Genomic DNA, 23,083 nt, shown 5'->3' with positions numbered 1-23,083 from the left:
TGTTCTATAGTTCATGAGGAACCTCATTTGAGTAGCCATGTTACAATGGTTCATATGAGGAACTTCCTTCATCATTTATCAGAAAATAGGGTTAAATTTAGAGCATAAAATAATTATATTTTAAATTGTCCCCCTTTCAAGTTATCTTATGTGGTAATAGGATTACTGTACCTTTTCTGTATTACCTTGGAAACACAAAAATGAATACTTTCTTTTGATTCATAAATAAAGCCTTAGGGAAAGCCTTATGGAAATTTTTCTGAGCCATTCTGAGCCAAGTAATGCAAAACTCTGAAACACATAGACTTGGTTTATTACAGCTGTTTTAAGATCTTGCTGCACAGTAGAATCATTGGGTCCCTTGTTAAAAACATAGACATCTAGTTCTCATCCTAGAGCCACTGAATCAGAATGTCTGGAGGTGGTCCTAGAAATTGCCTACTTTTAGCAGTTTTGCATGCAATTTTTATGTTGTCAGCCTGATGCTAGCCATGCAACTATAATTTGGGAACCACTATGTTTAATGGTTCACTTATAGTCTTGATGTTTTATGTTTGGATTGGTTAAAAAAAAAAAAAAAGTTTTCTTTTAATGCAAGGGAGCCACAAGTACTCTCATAAAAATTCAAACAATATGGAACCAATTACAGAAAGAAGTGAGAGCCTTCTTTTATTCAATTCCACCCCCGCAGTGTAAAATCCCAACTTCAGGCACAGACATTGTTAATGGTTCAACATGTAGCTTTCCAAGAGCTATTTCCTATGTGCTACACATATGCACACCATATAGTTTTAAAACAAAATTTAGTGGCTAAAGGGTGACATACAATAAAAATATCATATGCTTCAGAAAAGGTTTCTTAATTGCCAAATTTATACTGATCAATGAATTCAGAAAATGCTAGTGTATATGTTACCCCTCAAGCCTGCTTTTTTCGTAAGCCTTTGTTTAAATAGTATCTGCCACGAAAGTAAAGGAAGAATCATCGGCAGTCACAACAATTTTCTAAGGAAGATAATAGCTACATTTTAGAGCTAGGGTCAGGTTGGTAGTTTGCAGGTGGTATCAGTGACACTTCTGATTTTACCTAGTTAAAAGCTAGAAGCTTGAATCCCAACCTGGACCTGGAACCATTGTGCTGATGGAAGTTTACCATCCGTCTCAGCTGTTATTGATGTGTTTATAGTAGCTGTACCCTCTGGGCATTGTAGTAGGTATTAGCTTCTCAGCCCAGTTATTCCTCTTGAGATGTTTTTACAATCTCATATAGAGAAAGTACGAATATTAAGATGTTTAAAAAAGAAGAGGATTTATAAAGAAAAGGGTATTTCTTCATATTGGGACACAGATAGTAACAATATTACTCTTAATATGTGTGAAGAAGGGGGTTAAGACCTCTAAAGATATCTCAAATGCTGTGAAGTTTCTAGGACTAAGAGTGCCTGGCACATAGTAGGTACTGAAAAAATATTCATTGAACTTTAGAGGCATCATTTGCACTTTTATTTGTGTTAGCAATATATTTTGCAATAACTTTTCTAGAGTAAAGAATAAGTGTGGGAAATTTCTAATGTAAAGAGCAAGCAAGCATCACTATACTTAAGCTAATCTCATGGTAAACTCCGATGATAAGGAGCTAGAAAATTGGTAGATCTTCCCGGAAACTTTTGATTTACGTTTAACTTATATAAATTACACTGCTAAAAGATTAGAAAGCCAATAAAATGAAGTTTTTGAGATTACCATAGATTAGATAGGTATTAAAAGCATACCTGAGACATGTAAAGTATTCCAACATCCTTGATGAATGATGCTCAATGAAGAACTCTTTTCCTTAGTCTAAGATACAACAAATATTACCACCCAACTTCTTCATTAGGAATCCAAAGTTCCTTGTTCACAATAATCAACTCCTCCTGCCAGTACCCCTAAGGTCTACTGAAAGTACTGATTAACAGTAATAATATAACAAGTTGAAGACAGTTGCAAAGGTAAGTTGTATATTCCTTTTCAGCCAGCAGCTGTCTGAATGTTTTCCTCTCGAGAGAAAGAAAAATGCTTAGAATTTGAAACTTGAGTTGGAAAGTGGGTTTTTTTAAAAGAAACATTCTGGTCATGAAGGCCATAGCAGAGACAGAATATTGGATGAACAGATAAAGTTAATTGTTTTTTAAAAAAGTGAAGCATAAAAACAATAAAAAAGGAGGGCTTTAAGATAGGAAAACAAAGTTACCAAGCCTTTAGGAATATCTGTTTCTTATTTTCAATTTATCCCAAGGAGCAACACTTTACGAGTTCTAGCAAGGAAATATTTTGCTGCCCAGTATAAACACTGTTAGTGCTGCTAGCAACCTTACTTTTCCCGGAGTTCTGCCTCTTTGGATATAGTTTCCTGCAGCATCTTGTTATGTCTTTCTAGCAGAGTGTCATGTTCAGACTGTAACGTCTGAAGTTCGGATACGTTGATCTGTAAGTTATTTTGGGTGTCCTGTAATTTGATTTTTAGTTGATCAATCAGCATTTCCAGGTGTTCTCTAAAACAGAAACAGTTTTACAAAAAATTTTGAAAGATGTAAACCTGATTTTGTGGTTTCAAATAAATTTTACTTTAATCATTTCATCTTTTAATGTCATATTCTTGTTATTATTATGGACTATTTTAATCGAAGTATAATTGGAAGAATTCAGTTATAGAATTCATTAGAGTCAGATTTTGTGTCTTAGGCAAATGCAGATTTACAAAAAAGTCTGTGAATTTATAAATTTCATATTCAAATAGAGAAGAGAGCATTGAATGGTATTAAAATAGCCCATTTTGTTATAGTGCTACGCTTTTAGTTAAAAAAAAAAAATCAGGTCTAAGCTTAATTTCCTTAAAAAAAAAGCATTTAATGCATAAGAAAATAGAAGGAATGTAAAACATTTACATTAAAATAATTTGAATCCAAAATTCCAGCACGATCAAAAAAGGCTCTAGGGGTGCCTGGGTGCTCAGGTGGTTAAGAGTCTGACTTGATTTCGGCTCAGGTCATGATCTCATGGTTCATGAGATCAAGCCCCATGTCGGGCTCTGCGCTGACAGTGCAGAGCCTGCTTGAGATTCTCTCTCTCCCTCTCTCTCTCCCCCTCCCCCACTCACACTCTTTCTCTCAGAATAAACACTAAAAAAAAAAAAAGAACAGCACAAAAATTTTCAAAAAAGGCTCTTGCAGATGCTGACATTTTCATATTAAATGTGTCAATATTCAATTTTTGCTTTGAAATTTGAAAATGGGTTGACAGAGAAAATATCTCATTTTTCAGTCTATAGTTCCCATATTTAATAGATAAATAAAAAGTAGCAAAAGTGTAAACATACAAACATTGCAGAATATTTAGTCCTAGAATAGTAAGAGGCAGATGTAAAATTGTTTTCAACACTGAACCTCTACTTATAAAACACATTTGCTGTAGAATGCCTTGTTTAATATTCCTAGCATACCTTCAAATAATTTACAAAAGTGATCTTATGCTAGTTTTAAAGATGCATTAAAAATATACTACAGAAACAAATAATTGACATGGTCATAAATTTAAAAAGAAAAATTTAATTCCAGACTAGAATTTAGTACTTAATTTAAAACTTTTTGAAATAAGTAAAATGTTTTAAAGCAATTTCTATTTAGCTTAATTAAATTTTAAATGTTTGTTTTTGAGAGAGAGAGAGATAGAGAGAGGGGGAGTGAGCAGGGGGGGGGGTGCAGAGAGAGAGAGAGAGGGAGACCCAGAATCTGAAGCAGGCTCCAGGTCCTGAGCTGTCAGCACAGAGCCTGACGCAGGGCTTGAACTCACGTACCACGAGATCATGACCTGAGCCAGAGTTGGACATCCAACTGACTTAGCCACTCAGGCACCCCTATTTAGCTTAATTAATGGTGGGTATATCAAGGAAGCATTTTTTCCCTTCTATTTCTAAATTTTCAAAATGGGAAAAACTAATCATAATGTAACTTCAATGTCTGTATTTCTACTATGACCAGATCCTACTACAACAAGATGGCACTATTTAGTCTATACCTCAAAGACTATCTCCTCATTTCACTGCCCGTATTACACAGTTTCTGAGTTTGTAACAGTGCCCTTGGTAGTGACATTTCCCTGCTGCTGCCTGGAGATAGTGAAGCCAAGACACCCTGCTCTTGTTGCATGTAAAATTCCACAGTCAAATGAAATCAGTCGGATTTTCAACATACTTGGTGGAGGACCTATCTCAGGGGGAGGAAGGGAAACCTGGATGTTTCTTTTAATTTTGACTTTACCTTTCTTGTTTAGCTCCCTCGGTTTCAGTCTGAGACACAGATTTATTTTTCTGTTGTTTTAGAACATTGTGAACGCGGACTTTGTAGTTCTCAAATTCAGAGGCTATAGTAGCTTGTTCTGCCTATGACATTTAAAAGAGAGAGAATAATTTTTCTATTGTGTTTTCTATTGTAACATAATCTTCTTATTTTCTTTCAGATTAATGACTTACAATGAAAACCTGTTTTAGAAAATGAATAAAATGGCTGACACTCTTTATCCCTTTGATTAACTTACCCTAAAAAGTGTGTTTCTGTTGGCCTTACACTTTTTAATTCTTTGAATGATATAATTTTGTTTGACAGGAGATGTTTCTACATGTTTTCCTCCCTGGTAGATTAATTGAGTACCCATAAATTTTGTAATGGCACTATTTTTGCCTTTGGAAACTTGGAAAGATTTTTATTTAAGATAGTCCCTCTTTTCATAAATACAAGAAAAATTAATTAAAAGAAATTAAGCTACTTGAACTTCAGATTTCTAAAGAGAGAGGGAAAAGTGAAATTCTAGGTCTTTCACTTTCCCAAGGTGATCTCCTGTCACCCTTCTGCCAAAATTGCTTAGATGATAGCTGCACCTCTCACAAAGCTACTGTATTGAATTTGTTTTGTATGCTGAAGAAAGCAGGCCCTCAGAGCCATTCTAGTAGAATGTTATTTTATAATCATTTGGCCCTTAGAAACAACTATATGCTTTTTAGATTATAAAATTTAAAGAAAATAACTCTTACATACAGAAATTGCAAAGCAAGGTTAAAATGGAAACATGTACCTATGTCTTCCCTTTTAACAAAAAAAAGGTTATGCACATGACAGGAGTGGGATGGGGTTGGGGTTAGAGTCAGATGAGTTGCACCGAATTTTCCTCTAATAAGTGCTCTTAAATAACAGCAAACACTAAAAGGCCAGACCACAGCCCTCTCGTGAACTGCTTGCTAGGTGATAACAACACCTGTCGTCTGTGTCCATGTGAAGCATGTACCTTGGCAGCGTGGCATTCTTCTTGAAGGGCTGTCACTTTTTGCTGGTATGCGCTCAGTGTGCGCTGGTGCTGGTCTGCAGAGGTCTTCAGCTGTTCATGAACTTTATGTTTCTCAGAGGTTATGTCAGCCAGCTGAATCTGGGACAAAACCTTTCAATTAAGCTCTAGCAAATTGGATCTTCACTAATTAAAGATGTTCTTTTAAATAAACTTGAGTTTTGAATCATGAGTATGTATAAGGTATAAAACTAAATAGAATTTAAAATATCTATTATTATTAAAAGAGTAAAGGCAATATAATAGAACATTTCCCCAATAAATTCAGTTTTCCTTAAAATCAATCATGAAAAATCATAATTTCCAGACTACTTGTTATAGTTCAATGTTTAATTGAATATATCAAGATATTATATAAATATAAGTTATAAAAATATATATAATAATGGAAATATACATACATATGTATACAATATAAACATATGAAACCATTTTATAAACTGATTCTTGTGACTGCACTATCATTTAGAAAGCTCAGATACAGCTCTGGGGCCATGTTGATTTTGTGTTGCACTATTCTTAGTGCATTAAGGATTTTCAAATACATGAAGAGGATCTAGCTTAAGCTAAATGGGATACTCCAGTTATATGCCATACCTGGCTTACTGCTTCTACTTTTTCAAAATGTTGAGGAAGGATACTGGGGTGGGGGGGGGAATGTGTGTGGGTATATAAAAATATGTACATAAGGATATTTAGAAAAATCCCTACATGGTACCTTACTTCTTTTGTAAATCCTCAGAAGTAAAAAGAATCTTACTTTATAGACTTCTATTTGCTGCTGGCTTGCCTCCAGCTCACCCTTTAAAGATGCTTGAAGTATTAAGTGATCAGTTTCCTAAAGAATAAGAATCCTGGTTACATTTAGAAAAGAAGGGATTTATAGATACATAAACTGAAATATGAAAATGGGAAATTAACATACTGCTTGCTTTGAATCTGCCAGTTCTTTTTTGGTTTTCACAAGCAACTGCTTGATTTTGGTATTCTTTTCCTCAGACTGTTGCACTGAAGACTGTAGTGAAGCTAGCAAAGGAAATATTTTCAGAAGAGGTTGAACAATTTTTATGAATGACTTTAAATAAAGAAATGACAAGTCTTTTCTTTGTATTAACCCATATTTGAAAGAAACTTGTCTTAGCCTTTTATTATGGAACATTTCAAATATACACGACAGCAGTGCCAACAGTGTAATAAACTCCCGGCACCCCTCTCTCAGCTTTAACAATTACCAATACATGGCCAATCTTGTTTCACCCAGAACAGGAATCTGGTCTGCAAGCTAAAATCTGGCTGCTGCCTGTTTTGTAAAGAGTTTTATTAGAACACAGTCAAGTTCAATTATTTACATATTGTTCACATTTGCTTTAGTACAGCAATGACAAATTTACTAATGGCAATAGAGATATGATATGACCTGTAAAGCCTAAAATATTTACTGTGTGGCCCTTGAAAGAAAAAGTTTGCCAACCACTAACCTATACCCTTACCTATTCCTTATGCCCTCACTGGTTTTTGGGTGATTGTTTTTGTTTTTTGTTTTTTTGGTTCTTCACAAGAAATCCATTGAACTGTAAATATTTCAGTATACATCTCTTAAAATAAAGTTATATACTTAGTGTATAACTAAAAGATAAAAGCTTTACTTTTAAGAAGTACCTCAAAAGAGGTGCCATGTATTTCCAATTATATCACAGCAGAGGCACATACCTGGTTGCCTGTTTTTGTGGTACTAATTGTTTTATGGAATGGGACTGTCAGTGACAGTTCACTAAGGAACAAATAAAACGTGATAAAAACAAAAAACTTTTATGCTAACAGAGGTAAAAAAAACCAAACATCATATAGGAATAAGTGGATTTACTGTCTAGATCACAGGTGCCCAACTACAACCAGCAGGCCAAATCTGGCCACAGCCTGTTGTGAAAGAGACAAAGAGTGTATGATAGAGACCACGTAGCCTGTGAAGCCATGGAGACTGACTTCTTGGTCCTTCAAGAAACAGTGTGCTGGACACCTGGTCTAAGCCAATTACATGGGCACTATGTAATTGTGCTACTAAAGTATATTATAATCAATGATTAACTTTATGTAGTTGTACTACATGTAAATATGAACACATATACTTTAAGAATATATCTTAACTATGACTTTTTATAAGTCTAATTTAGTTAACTTCTGGAAACTATTTGCTCAGTTCTGAAAAGCATTTTCTAAAGCACAAATTACATATAAAACCTATGTTAAGTGCTTCAGGAATTATGATAAGATATAGTAAGTTCCTAAGCTCAAACCGTCTAAAAATGAAATTGGGGGATATAACATTTCACAGGATAACATAAAGCAAAATATAAATGTATGAAAGAAATACAAAAGGCTACAGAGATCCACAGGAGCCAAAGGTTATATAAAGTTTGCACAGGATAAAAAAAAAAATTCATAGAATAGGAAACACTGAAGATTAGGAAGGGTTCCCAGACGTGGGCATGATGGCGGGAGTGCGAGGGCATGAAAGGAGATTTCCTTTAGAGATGAGATATACAGTTACAGAGTGGGGATAAATGTTGGAGGGGTTTCAGATTAAGATGTGTGTTGCTAATTTATTAAGCAACCTCCCCCCGCCCCCACCTGCCCCCAGAACATTGTCTGGACGTTTTATCTTTTTCCTACTCTACCACATCTCCTTAGCCCAGCCTTCCAAGGCCCTTCATGCCATTAGCCTGGCGGCTTTTGGCAGATTCTACACCATTCCATTTAATCCAATATGTTGGCAGACCAATCTTCCCCCACTGTCTTTAAAAAGGGCCCCAATACATTCTTCATGTACTTCATGAACTGGATCAAAATGTCTTCCTAATCATACCTCACTTCTCCCTGGCAGGTTAAGCCTTTCACTCCAACTGATCAAGACTTCCAAAATTATGTTACTTCTTTTAACTTTTGCTTGTACCATGGCTGCATAAAGGAATACTCTTTCCCTGTCTGCTTTAAATCTCCAAAACTTACCTTCAGGACTCACCTTGAGCCCCAACTTGTAATTGTTTCAGTCTAGAGAATCTCTCTCCTCTGAACTCTAGTACTCACTTCCATTTATTTCTATACTTATTTGTTGAATAAATATCTTTTTTTTAGTTTTTCCAAGGTATCAATCAATCTTCTTTCAGTTTAGTTGATGATCAAACATACACGTAATCACTAATTCATAAAACCAAATGTTTGTAGAAGCAAGATGGCGGCGTAGGAGGATGCTGGGCTCACCGTGTCCTGCTGGTCACTTAGATTCCACCTACACCTGCCTAAATAACCCAGAAAACCGCCAGAAGACTAGCAGAACAGAGTCTCCGGAGCCAAGCGCAGACCAGAGGCCCACGGAAGAGGGTAGGAAGGGCAGCGAGGCGGAGCCCGCTACACTGACTGGCAGGAGGGAAACGGGCGGAGGGGCAACCGCCGGCCAAGCAGAGGCCCCGAATCTGGCTTGCAAAAGGGGAGGGGCCTGACGGAGTGTGTTCAGACAGCAAGCGGGACTTATCATCTGCTCGGAGAGCCGGAGGACTGGAAGACAACAGGAGGGAGAGTTGTTGAGCCCCGGACAACAGAGCTCAGCTTGACTAGGAACAGAGGTGCTCTCCAGTGCCATCCCCCTAGCCCATCCCCTAGCCAAAATCCCAAAGGGAACCAGTTCCTGCCAGGGAACTTGCTTGCAACTCGCAAACACCCAAAGTTGTGCTTCTGCGGATCCATCCGTCCAGCGGCGGGTCTGACTCCTCCGGTGCCGCAGGGCCCCTCCCGAAGCAGATCACCGAAGGATAAGCGAGCTGAGCCTGCGCCTCCCACCCCTGTGCACCTTGCCGATCCACCCCAGCTAATACACCAGATCCCCAGCACCACAGGCCTGGCAGTGTGCAAGTAGCCCAGAGGGGCCACGCCACCCCACAGTGAATCCTGCCCCTAGGAGAGGGGAAGAGAAGGTACACACCAGTCTAACTGTGGCCACAGCAGTGGGCAGGGGGCAGACATTAGGTCTGACTGCAGCCCTGCCCACCAAATCCAGTTATTCAAGACAGCACAGGGGAAGTGCCCTGCAGGTCTGCACCACTCCAGAGACTATCCAAAATGACCAAATGGAAGAATTCCCCTCAAAAGAATCTCCAGGAAATAACAACAGCTAATGAACTGATTAAAAAGGATTTAAACAATATAACAGAGTGTGAATTTAGAATAATAGTCATGAAATTAATCGCTGAGCTTGAAAACAGTATAGAGGACAGCAGAAAATCTATTGCTACAGAGATCAAGGGACTAAGGAATAGTCAGGAGGAGCTAAAAAATGCTATAAACGAGCTGCGAAACAAAATGGAAATGACTACGGCTCGGATTGAAGAGGCAGAGGAGAGAATAGGTGAACTAGAAGACAAAATTATGGAAAAAGAGGAAGCTGAGAAAAAGAGAGATAAAAAAATCCAGGAGTATGAGGGGAAAATTAGAGAACTAAGTGATGCACTAAAGAGAAATAATCTACGCATAACTGGTATTCCAGAGGAGGAAGAGAGAGGGAAAGGTGCTGAAGGTGTACTTGAAGAAATCGTAGCTGAGAACTTCCCTGATCTGGGGAAGTAAAAAGACATTGAAATCCAAGAGGCACAGAGAACTCCCTTCAGATGTAACTTGAATTGATCTTCTGCACGACATATCATAGTGAAACTGGCAAAATACAAGGATAAAGAGAAAATTCTGAAAGCAGCGAGGGATAAATGTACCCTAACATATAAAGGGAAACCGGTAAGACTTGTGACGGATCTCTCTTCTGAAACTTGTCAGGCCAGAAAGGAATGGCAGGAGATCTTCAATGTGAACAACAGAAAAAATATGCAGCTGAGAATCCTTTATCCAGCAAGTCTGTCATTTAGAATAGAAGGAGAGATAAAGGTCTTCCCAAACAAAGAAAAACTGAAGGAATTCGTCACCACTAAACCAGCCCTACAAGAGATCCTAAGGGGGATCCTGTGAGACAAAGTACCAGAGACATCACTACAAGCATAAAACATACACACATCACAATGACACTAAACCCATATCTTTCTATAATAACACTGAATGTAAATGGACTAAATGTGCCAACCAAAAGACATAGGGTATCAGAATGGATAAAAAAACAAGACCCATCTATTTGCTGTCTACAAGAGACTCATTTTAGACCTGAGGACACCTTCAGATTAAGAATGAGGGGATGGAGAACTATTTATCATGCTACTGGAAGTCAAAAGAAAGCTGGAGTAGCCATACTTATTTCAGACAAACTAGACTTTAAATTAAAGGCTGTCACAAGAGATGAAGAAGGGCATTATATAATAATTACAGGGTCTATCCATCAGGAAGAGCTAACAATTATAAATGTCTGTGCACCGAATATGGGACCCCTCAAATAAATAAAACAATTACTCATAAACATAAGCAACCTTATTGATAAGAATGTGGTAATTGCAGGGAACTTTAACACTCCACTTACAGAAATGGATAGATCATCTAGACACATGGTCAATAAAGAAACAGGGGCCCTGGGGCGCCTGGGTGGCTCAGTCGGTTGAGCACTGGCTTCAGCTCAGGTCACGATCTCACGGTCCGTGAGTTCGAGCCCCGCGTCGGGCTCTGTGCTGACAGCTCAGAGCCTGGAGCCTGTTTCGGATTCTGTGTCTCCCTCTCTCTCTGACCCTCCCCATTCATGCTCTGTCTCTCTCTGTCTCAAAAATAAATAAACGTTAAAAAAAAAAATTAAAAAAAAAAAAAAAAGAAACAAGGGCTCTGAATGATAATTGGATCAGATGGACTTGACAGATATATTTAGAACTCTGCATCCCAAAGCAACAGGATATACTTTCTTCTCGAGTGCACATGGAACATTCTCCAAGATAGATCACATACTGGGTCACAAAACAGCCCTTCATAAGTATACAAAAATTGAAATCATACCATACATACTTTCAGACCACAATGCTATGAAGCTTGAAATCAACCACAGGAAAAAGTCTGGAAAACCTCCAAAAGCATGGAGGTTAAAAAACACCCTACTAAAGAATGAATGGGTCAACCAGGCAATTAGAGAAGAAATTAAAAAATATATGGAAACAAACGAAAATGAAAATACAACAATCCAAACGCTTTGGGATGCAGCGAAGGCAGTCCTGAGAGGAAAATACATTGCAATCCAGGTCTATCTCAAGAAACAAGAAAAATCCCAAATACAAAATCTAACAGCACACCTAAAGGAAACAGAAGCAGACCTAAACTCAGCATAGAAGAGAAATAATAAAGATCAGAGCAGAAATAAACAATATAGAATCTAAAAAAACTGTAGAGCAGATCAACGAAACCAAGAGTTCGTTTTTTGAAAAAAAAAACAAAAAACAAAAAACAAAATTGATAAACCTCTAGCCAGACTTCTCAAAATGAAAAGCGAGATGGCCCAAATAGATAAAATCATGAATGAAAATGGAATTATTACAACCAATCCCTCAGAGATACAAGCAATTATCAGGGAATACTATGAAAATTTATATGCCAACAAACTGGACAACCTGGAAGAAATGGACAAATTCCTAAACACCCACACACTTCCAAAACTCAATCAGGAGGAAACAGAAAGCTTGAACAGACCCATAACCAGTGAAGAAATTCAATCAGTTATCAAAAATCTCCCAACAAATAAGAGTCCAGGACCAGATGGCTTTCCAGGGGAGTTCTACCAGACATTTAAAGCAGAGGTAATACCTATCCTCCTTAAGCTATTTCAAAAAATAGAAAGGGAAGGAAAACTTCCAGACTCATTTTATGAAGCCAGTATTACTTTGATTCCTAAACCAGACAGAGACCCAGTAAAAAAATGAGAACTACAGGACAATATCCCTGATGAATATGGATGCAAAAATTCTCAGTAAGATACTAGCAACTAGAATTCAACAGCATATAAAAAGAATTATTCACCATGATCAAGTGGGATTCATTCCTGGGATGCAGGGCTGGTTCAACATTCGCAAATCAATCAACGTGATATATCACATTAATAAAAGAAAAGAACCATATGATCCTGTCAATCGATGCAGAAAAGGCAGTTGACAAAATTCAGCACCTTTCTTAATAAAAACCCTTCAGAAAGTCGGGATAGAAGGAACATACTTAAACATCATAAAAGCCATTTATGAAAAGCCCACAGCTAACATCATCCTCAATGGGGAAAAACAGAGCTTTTTCCCTGAGATCAGGAACACAACAGGAATGTCCACTCTCACCGCTGTTGTTTAACATAGTGTTGGAAGTTCTAGCATCAGCAATCAGACAACAAAAAAATCAAAGGCATCAAAATTGGCAAAGATGAAGTCAAGCTTTCACTTTTTGCCGATGACATGATATTATACATGGAAAACCCGATAGACTCCACCAAAAGTCTGCTAGAACTGATACATGAATTCAGCAAAGTTGCAGGATACAAAATCATTGTACAGAAATCAGTTGCATTCTTATACACTAATAATGAAGCAACAGAAAGACAAATAAAGAAACTGATCCCATTCACAATTGCACCAAGAAGCATAAAATACCTAGGAATAAATCTAACCAAAGATGTAAAAGATCTGTATGCTGAAAACTATAGAAAGCTTATGAAGGAAATTGAAGAAGATATAAAGAAATGGAAAAACATGCCGTGCTCATGGACTGCAGGAATAAATATTGTCAAAATGTCAATACTACCCAAAGCTATTTTACACATTCAATGCAATCCCAATCAAAATTGCACCAGCATTCTTCTCGAAACTAGAACAAGCAATCCTAAAATTCATATGGAACCATAAAAGGCCCCGAATAGCCAAAGTAATTTTGAAGAAGAAGACCAAAGCAGGAGGCATCACAATCCCAGACTTTAGCCTCTACTACAAAGCTGTCATCATCAGGACAGCATGGTATTGGCACAAAAACAGACACATAGACCAATGGAATAGAATAGAAACCCCAGAACTAGACCCACAAATGTATGGCCAACTAATATTTGACAAAGCAGGAAAGAACATCCAATGGAAAAAAGACAGTCTCTTTAACAAATGGTGCTGGGAGAACTGGACAGCAACATGCAGAAGGTTGAAACTAGACCACTTTCTCACACCATTCACAAAAATAAACTCAAAATGGATAAAGGATCTGAATGTGAGACAGGAAACCATCAAAACCCTAGAGGAGAAAGCAGGAAAAGACCTCTCTGACTTCAGCCTCAGCAATTTCTTACTTGACACATCTCCAAAGGCAAGGGAATTAAAAGCAAAAATGAACTACTGGGACCTTATGAAGATAAAAAGCTTCTGCACAGCAAAGGAAACAACCAACAAAACTAAAAGGCAACCAACGGAATGGGAAAAGATATTTGCAAATGACATATTGGACAAAGGGCTAGTATCCAAAACCTATAAACAGCTCACCAAACTCCACACCCGAAAAACAAATAACCCAGTGAAGAAATGGGCAGAAAACATGAATAGACACTTCTCTAAAGAAGACATCCGGATGGCCAACAGGCACATGAAAAGATGCTCAACGTCGCTCCTCATCAGGGAAATACAAATCAAAACCATACTCAGATATCCCCTCACGCCAGTCAGAGTGGCCAAAATGAACAAATCAGGAGACTATAGATGCTGGAGAGGATGTGGAGAAATGGGAACCCTCTTGCACTGTTGGTGGGAATGCAAATTGGTGCAGCCACTCTGGAAAACAGTGTGGAGGTTCCTCAAAAATTAAAAATAGACCTTCCCTATGACCCAGCAATAGCACTGCTAGGAATTTACCCAAGGGATACAGGAGTACTGATGCATAGGGGCACTTGTACCCCAATGTTTACAGCAGCACTCTCAACAATACCCAAATTATGGAAAGAGCCTAAATGTCCATCAACTGATGAATGGATAAAGAAATAGTGGTTTATATACACAATGGAGTACTACGTGGCAATGAGGAAGAATGAAATATGTCCCTTTGTAGCAACATGGATGGAACTAGAGAGTGCTATGCTAAGTGAAATAAGCCATACAGAGAAAGACAGATACCATATGTTTTCACTCTTATGTGGATTCTGAGAAACGTAACAGAAACCCATGGAGGAGGGGAAGGAAAAAAAAAAAGAAAGAGGTTAGAGTGGGAGAGAGCCAAAGCATAAGAGACCCTTAAAAACTGAGAACAAACTGAGGGTTGATGGGGGGTGGGAGAGAGGGGAGGGTGGGTGATGGGTATTGAGGAGGGCACCTTTTGGGATGAGCACTGGGTGTTGTATGGAAACCAATTTGACAATAAATTTCATATATTGAAAAACAACAACAACAACAAAAGAACCCCAAATTTTTTATTGAAGGAATATAATCTAGAGTTCTACCATTCAATTTGCACCAAGAACACAGTTGGAAAATATGGTATGTACATAAGAAGAGATACATGCATAGTGAATTGGCTGGAAACTCTACAGTCGTTTCGATTATCTGAATATGTTATTTTTCCCCCCCTGGATGCAGGAGATATCAGAACTCTGCATATGTGGCTTCATTCCTTTGTTTATTCATGGAATCACGTTTATTCAGCTGTGATTTGGCTACAGGTTGAATGAAGTACCCATTATGAAACATTCATGGGAGATTTGTTACTTTATTTATTGTGGGGATGCCATTGAAAATACAAATCTGGATTATCTGGATTATCAGTGGTTTCTGTTAAAAGTAAATATAAAATGGATACTGGGTTTGAAAATTCCCCGAGCAGACAAAACCATTTAAGTCATATAACTGAAACTTATTTAGCTTATTGTGCAAAACAAGTGAACTTGTCATCTGGGAACCCCCATTGTAATAACCAATCATTGTAAAGGTTAAGTTTACTTATTTTCACTTTACAAGCCAATCCTGTAAGGCAATACCCCTGGGCTATCAGTCTCTGAATTTGAAAACTCCCATTTTGTGAAATGGTCTTATATGCACACGAGATTCTTACTAAATATTATTTATTGATTTGGTGGTTTTAATTTTTGCTACTTCTGGATGTTTGACATTCCTAAGGTAGCATTAGCTTCAAAATCACATATGAGACTGTTGAAAACACAGATTTTATTAAAAAAACCTTTTTTTTACATTTATTTTTATTTTTGAGAGACAGAGGGCAAACAGGGGAGGGGAAGAGAGAGAGAAAGATACAGAATCAGAAGCAGGCTCTGAGCTATCAGCACAGACCCCAACGGGGGGTTTGAACCCACAATCATGAGACCATGACCTGAGGTAAAGTCAGACACTCAACCAACTAAGCCACCCAGGTATGCCTGGAAAACACAGATTTTAATGCCCCACACTTTAAGATTCTGATTCTTTACATCTGTGCCTGGGCTTTCTAAAAAGCTCTCCAATACTGTGTGATATTCAAGTTAGGTCTGGGACCATTCAAGTTATGGTCTGGGACCACATAACACAGTGTTTCTTTTATAAAAATGTCTTTAAAAAAATTTTTTTTTTCATTTATTTATTTTTCATGGACAGAGAGACAGAGCACAAGTGGGGGAGGGGCAGAGAGAGGAGACACAGAATCCAAAGCAGGCTTCAGGCTCTGAGCTGTCAGCACAGAGCCCGATGCAGGGCTTGAACTCACAAACCGTGAGGTCATGACCTGAGCAGAGGTTGGATGCTTAACCGACTGAGCCACCCAGGCACCCCCTTTTATAAAAATGTCTTAAAAAAAAGTTCTCTCACACATCTTAGTACCAGGAAAAGCTATGTTTCTTACAATTATCACATTTGTTTTAATATTGTGGCTCTTATAAACCCTGTACTTGAGAATGTTCCTGTCTTTGTATGGCTTCTGGGAAACTCCAAGCCAATTTATGGAGACCAAAGTGATACCAAAAGCACACAGAACATACACTTTATGTCTTGATCTTATGTCTGACTTTACTGTATAGTCCTATATCTCAACATTTGCTTTTATCTCATTTCCTCATCATTTATATATCTGAAATATTGTACGGTAGTATCTTGGCAGCCACCTCAAATCATTTTATGGGACTTCTGCTTCTTGTCATTTGGGAGTAACAAGTCTTAGACTTACTTTCCACCGTAATCAATTAGAAAACTGAACAAAATATATGAAAAAAAATCCTGCTTTCTGACATTAGACAATAAGCACTATAGAGCTGTGATCCCTGAGAGAAGGTAAACAAGGTGAGCCCTATTACAGTCCCAGCTTTTGGTCAGGAGGCAATTTCTAGACTGTGGTACAGAAAGGGACTCCCAAACAGAACAGTGGTCTTGCTGAGATTCAAAGAACAATAGCTTTGGAAAGAACAGTGTATAGGGAACTATAATTGGAACAATTTCCAGGGCTCACAAAGGGCTATAAATTGTTCCAACCAGCCAGAGTAAAGAGACTTTAATACATAGGCACTCAGTAGACATTAGAAGATCCCTATTTTAGTAGAGAGGCTGATGTAAATCTATATGAAAGGGCTCTCTACACTTGTCCTAAAAAAAAAAAAAAAGAAAAACAAGCCACAAAAGAATAAAACTGATCTATAAATGCCGCCAAAGTTTAACTCTGTAAGTGAATACAAAAAATCTAGCACTCAACATGTAAAATTCACATCCAATTAAAAAATTATTTCCCATGCAAAGAAGCAGGGAATTATTACTGATTACAGGAGAAAAAAATTCAATCCATAGATTTAGAACAATAAATCACAGAATATGCTTAAAGACTGGAAGGACAATATAATGAAGAGATAAATGGAAAACAGGAACAAAAAAAAAACACAAATGGAATTTCTGGAGATGAAAAATATAATACCTCAAGAAAATATCACTGTATGGTAATAAAATATTAGACTCTGGAGATGAGAGAATTTAAAAATTACTTACTAATAGAAACAACTAGAATAGAAACTATATTCTATTTAATAGTAGAAAGTATCCAAAAAGAAGCTCAGAAAGTGAAAAGAGAATAGAAAAAATGAACAAATTATCACTAATCTGTGGTGATATATCAAGTGGTCTAATGTGTGTAATTGGAGTCTCAGGGGAAAAAAGAAGGAGGATTTAAACAAGAAAGAATAAAGTAAACAATGGCCAAAAATATGATCAACTTGAAGAAAACTAGAAAATCTAAATACAGCAAACAAATGCAAAAAACCACAAGCAGGATATAAACAGGGAAAGAAAACATAAGGCACATCATAAAATTCTATACCCAGCAGAACTATCTTTCAAAAATGAAGGCATTCTACCCTGAAAATGACGAAACGAAGGAATTCATCCCAAAAGAAAGAGGAGGAAGAAATGACAGGAAGGGGCTTAACCAACACAGATACAAGCAAGATGTCTGACCAGAATTAGAATCATGAAATAAGAATACTAGCTGGAGTCGAAAATAGATTAGAATCCCTTTCTGCAGAGATAAAAGAAGTAAAAGCCAGTCAGGATGAAATAAAAAATGTTGTAACTGAGCTGAAATCTCGAATGCATGCCATGGCGTCAAGGATGGATGAGACAGAGCAGAGAATCAGTGATATAGAGGACAAACTTATGGAGAATAGGAAGCAGAAAAAAAGAGGGAGACTAAGGAAAAAGAGCACAATTTAAGAATTAGAGAAATCAGTGACTCATTAAAAAGGAACAACGTTAGAATCATAGGGGTCCCAGAAGATGAAGAGAGAGCAAAAGAGGTAGAAGGGTTATGGGAGCAAATCATAGCAGAAAACTTTCCTAAGCTGGGGGAAGACACAGACATCAAAATCCAGGAAGCACAGAGGACTCCCATTAGATTAAAAAAAAAAAACGACTGTCAACAAGGCCTATCATAGTCAAATTCACAAAATACTCAGGCAAGGAGAGAATCATGAAAGTAGCAAAGGAAAAAAAGTCTTAACCTACAAGGGAAGACAAATCAGATTTGCAGCAGACCTGTCCACAGAAACTTGGCAAGCCAGAAAGGAGTGGCAGGATATATTCAATGTGGTGAATCAGAAAAAATATGCAGCCAAGAACTCTTTATCCAGCAAGGCTGTCATTCAAAATAGGACAGATTAAAAGTTTCCCGAACAAAAATTAAAGGAGTTTGTGACCACTATACCAGTCCTGCAAGAAATTTTAAGGGGGGTTCCCTGAGGGAGAAAAGACTAAATAAATAAGTAAGTAAGTAAATAAATAAATAAATAAATAAATAAAATAAGGACCAAAAGGAACAAAGACTAGAAAGAACGAAAGAACACCAGCAGAAACTCCAACTCTACAAGTAACATAATGGTAATAAATTCATATCTTTCAGTGCTCACTATAAATCAATGTATTAAATGCTCAAATCAAAAGACATAGGGTGACAGAATGGACAAGAAAACAAGATCCATCTATATGCTGTTTACAAGACACCCACTTTAATCTAAAGACACCTTCAGATTGAAAGTGAGGGGATGGAGAACCATCTGTCATGCTAATGGTCAATGAAAGAAAGCCAGAGTAGCCATATTTATATCAATCTAGACTTTAAAATAAAGACTGTAACAAGAGATGAATAAGGGCATTTTACCATAATTAATGGGTCTATCCACCAAGAAGACCTGACAATTGTGAACATTTATGTGCCAACTGTGGAAACACCCAAGTATATAAATCAATTAATCACAAACATAAAAAACTCATTGATAATAATACCATAATAGTAGGGGACTTCAACACCCCTACTTCCAGCAATAGACAGATCATCTAATCAAAAAACCAACAAGGAAACAATGTCTTTGAATGAAACACTGGACCAGATGGACTTAACATATATGCAGAAGATTTCATCCTAAAGCAGTGGAATATACATTCTTCTCTAGTGCACAGGGATCGTTCTCCAGAACAGACCACATACTGGGACACAAATCAGCCCTCAACAAGTAGAAAAAGATCGAGATCATACTGTGCATATTTCAGACCACAATGCTATGAAACTTGAAATCAACAATCAGTAAAACTAAAAGGCAACCGATGGAATGGGAGAAAATATTTGCAAACGACATATCAGATAAAGGGTTATTATCCAAAATCTATAAAGAACTTATCAAACTCAACACCCAAAAAACAAATAATCCAGTGAAGAAAAGGGCAACAGACATGAATAGACACTTATCCAAGGAAGACATCCAGATGGCCAACAGAACATGAAAAATGCTCAACATCACTCATCTTCAGGAAATACAAATCAAAACCACAATGAGATACCACCTCACATCAGTCAGAATGGCTACAATTAATAACTCAGGCAACAACAGATGTTGGCGAAGATGTAGAGAAAGAGGAACCCTGTTGCACTGCTGGTGGGAATGCAAACTGGTGCAGCAACTCTGGAAACAGTATGGAGTTTCCTCAAAAAAGTAAAAATAGAACTACCCTATGAACCAGCAATTGCACTACTAGGTATTTATCCAAGGGATACAGGTGTGCTGTTTTGAAGGGACACATGCACCCCAATGTTTATAGCAGCACTAGCAACAACAAAGTATGGAAGGAGCCCAAACGTCCACAGATGGATGAATGGATAAAGAAGATGTGGTATATATAGACAATGGAGTATTACTCAGCCATCAAAAAGAATGAAATCTTGCCATTTGCAAGTATGTGGATGGAACTAAAGGTATTATGCTAAGCAAAATTAGTCAGAGAAAGACAAATATCATATGACTTCACACTGAGGACTTTAAGACACATATCAGATGAACACAAGGGAAGGGAAGGAAAAGTAATATAAAAACAGGGAGGGGGAAAAACATAAGACTCTTAAACATGGAGAACAAACAGAGGGTTACTTGAGGGGTTGTGGGAGGGAGGGGGGGATGGGCTAAATGGGTAACAGGCATTATGGAATCTACCCTGAAATCATTGTTGTATTATATAGTAACTAACTTGGATGTAAAAAAAAAAAAAGAATAAAATTTTACAGTTAAGAAAAAAATGAAGGCAATTTTTTGGGGATGAAAGACATGACAGAATTCAATACCTACAGCCCACAGTACAAGATATGTTAAAGGAAGTCCTTCAGGCAAAAGGAAAGTCATACTTGATGAAATCTGGATATACATGAAATGAAGAGCAACAGAGATGGTAAATATGTGGGTAAATAGTTAAAAAATTTTTTTCTAGTTTTTTACTTCTTTAAAACAGGGATTGGAAAATGTTTTACATGGTGAGGTAATAAATATTATAGTGTTGCAGGTGATACAGTATCTGTTACAACTACTCAACTGTGCTGTTATAGCATGAAAGTAGCCATAGGTGATACACACAAATGTACATGGCAATGTTTCAATGAATAACTGGGCCATGGTTTGCATATCTCTCTTTAATAAAGAAATATTTTTAAAGAAAAACAACACAGTTATTACATTCCTAACACATGTGAAAAACACGTGAAGCAAAATGTGTGATAAAAATAAAGCAAAGACCAACAATGGGGAAACTAACAGTACTGTAAGATTCTTATACTATATATGAAGTGGTATAATTTACTTAAATGTAATCTGTAATAAATTTATGATATATTATAAACCCTAAGCCCACCACTAAACACTAACAATGGTATAGTTATCTCTTAATAGGTATCTCTTAATAAAAGAGATAAAATAGCATCATATAAATTAATCAATTCAAAAGAAGGCAGATAAAAGAGGAGAAAAGACATGAATCACAAGAACAATAGAAAATAATCAGCAAGATAGATTTAAATCTAATCACATAAAAATTTATGTTAAAAATAAATGACTTATATATTCCAATTAAATAGCAGAGACTGTCAGCTTGGAGAGAAAAGGAAGACTCAACTATATGCTATCTAAAAGGAGTATTTTATAGACTTAGGTCGCAAGCCAAAGGATAGGAAAAGACATGCTATGTAAACAATAAACAAAAGAAAGCTGGAGTGGTTACATTAATATCAAAGTGGACTTTAGAAAAATAAATATTACTAATAATAAGACACATTTCATAATAATAGAGGAATTAAATTACCAAGAACAAGTAATGATTCTAAATGTAAATGTAGCTAATTCCAGAGTTTCTAAATATATGAAGCCAAAACTAACAGAAATGAAAAGAGAAAGAAATCCACAGTTATGTTCAGGAAATTCAACATCCCTCTCTCCATACTTGATAAAGCAGTAATCAGAAAATCATTAAAAATACAGAAAACTTAAACAGTCACCTAACTTGATTTAATTGACATTAGTTAGAACACTCTATCCAACAACTAATACAGTTGAACACATTGTTTTCAAGTGCCTAAGGAGCATTCACCAAAACAAATCTTATTCTGAACCCTAATACAAAACTGAATAAACTTAAAAGGACTGAAATCATGCAGAATATGTTTTTTAACTACAACAGAATTCAGTTAGAAATCATTAACAGAAAGATATTTGAAATTCCTTCAAACAAATTAAATAACACACTTGTAAATAGCCCATGGGTCAAAGAAGAAATCCAAAGGAAATTTAAAAAATCTTGAGTGGAATAAAAAGTATAACATACCAACTTATGAGATGTGGCTGAAGGAGTGCCTGGGGACATTTAGAGCTTTAGGTGCATACATGAGAAATCATTTTATGGAAAGAATGGAATGTAATCACCTTAAAAAGAAGGTTTAATTGCTATTTAATGTTCCTACTCTGCTGACAACCAGCAAATCGTGGATAAGACCATTTCTTACCTTTGTATCACTCACATAGCAGGTACTTAAGAAATGTTTAAGTAAGTGAATGCATTATTCACCAACGCGGACTGTACACATTCAAACAAAACATGGTTTTACAACCCTCCTCGTCCTTAAGAATAGTAAGTATTGTGTGAAAGCTCTGGTTGGCAGTCAAAGACTGGTGAAATGAACAACTAATGTTGCTGCCCTGTGTTCTGTTATGATGAAATTATTGTTAAGTTAAAGTGAATTTTGTTTTACTCACCCATTTCTTCTTGCAGGGTTTCTTGTTTCTGCTTCTGAATTTTTATTTCTTGCTCCAAATCTTCTATCTTGCTGTTTTTATTAGCTAACTTTTGATTTAGTTCTTTCATCAAACGTTCATAATCAGCTATTTCCATATTCATCAATGTGGTTTGCTGGGCATCCTGCACATATCAGAAATAAAAGATCCACATAATAGTAGATCAGTTGATTTGTAAAACTGTTAATTGCATAATTATAAATTATGCCACAGGAATAAACATATTCTATTATGCTTTTCTGTAATATGGAAAGTTTACACATATGAACAAACTAGAAATTGGTACTTTCTAATTTGTAATTTTATAAAATAAAATATTTTCTAATAGTTTAATCTAACTTTCTCAGTTTCACTGAATTTCATCATAATTTTCATTAACCACGATTCATAGTTCTACTTATGGAGCTCTTATTTATAAAATATTAACATTGAAAAATTTTTTAAAATTAATTTATTTATTTTGAGAGAGAGAGAGAGAGCCAGGGAGGGACAGAGAGGGAGGGGTAGAGAGAGAATCCTAGGCAGGCTCCATGCTCTCAGTGCGGCTCAATCTCTTAAATCGTGAGATCACGATCAATAGTCAGACGCTTGACCAACTGAGCCACTCGTGCCCCTAAAATATTAACATTTTAAGCAGCTCTTACAGTACTTTTCTTTTTGGCCTCATCTTTGAAG

General features: G+C 36.7%; 1 protein-coding gene across 2 annotated transcripts in view; it reads right to left on the bottom strand.

The window, feature by feature from the left end:
- The window catches only part of GCC2 (GRIP and coiled-coil domain containing 2), a 65,932-nt gene that overhangs the window by 19,377 nt on the left and 23,472 nt on the right, over nucleotides 1-23,083 (bottom strand). For both annotated transcript variants that reach the window (XM_058684603.1, XM_058684602.1), the window contains exons 13-18: nucleotides 22,370-22,532; nucleotides 6,302-6,402; nucleotides 6,137-6,214; nucleotides 5,320-5,457; nucleotides 4,299-4,420; nucleotides 2,358-2,534 (exon numbers count right to left, since the gene is read on the bottom strand). In XM_058684603.1, coding sequence (XP_058540586.1) covers nucleotides 2,358-2,534; nucleotides 4,299-4,420; nucleotides 5,320-5,457; nucleotides 6,137-6,214; nucleotides 6,302-6,402; nucleotides 22,370-22,532 — 779 coding nt within the window. The remainder of the gene's footprint in view (nucleotides 1-2,357; nucleotides 2,535-4,298; nucleotides 4,421-5,319; nucleotides 5,458-6,136; nucleotides 6,215-6,301; nucleotides 6,403-22,369; nucleotides 22,533-23,083) is intronic.

The sequence above is a fragment of the Neofelis nebulosa genome, chromosome 9 (genome assembly GCF_028018385.1).
Source record: "Neofelis nebulosa isolate mNeoNeb1 chromosome 9, mNeoNeb1.pri, whole genome shotgun sequence".
In the NCBI taxonomy this organism is placed as follows: domain Eukaryota; kingdom Metazoa; phylum Chordata; class Mammalia; order Carnivora; family Felidae; genus Neofelis; species Neofelis nebulosa.
The sequence above is the reverse complement of the archived record's forward strand: the minus strand, read 5'-3'. Positions and strand labels throughout refer to the sequence as shown.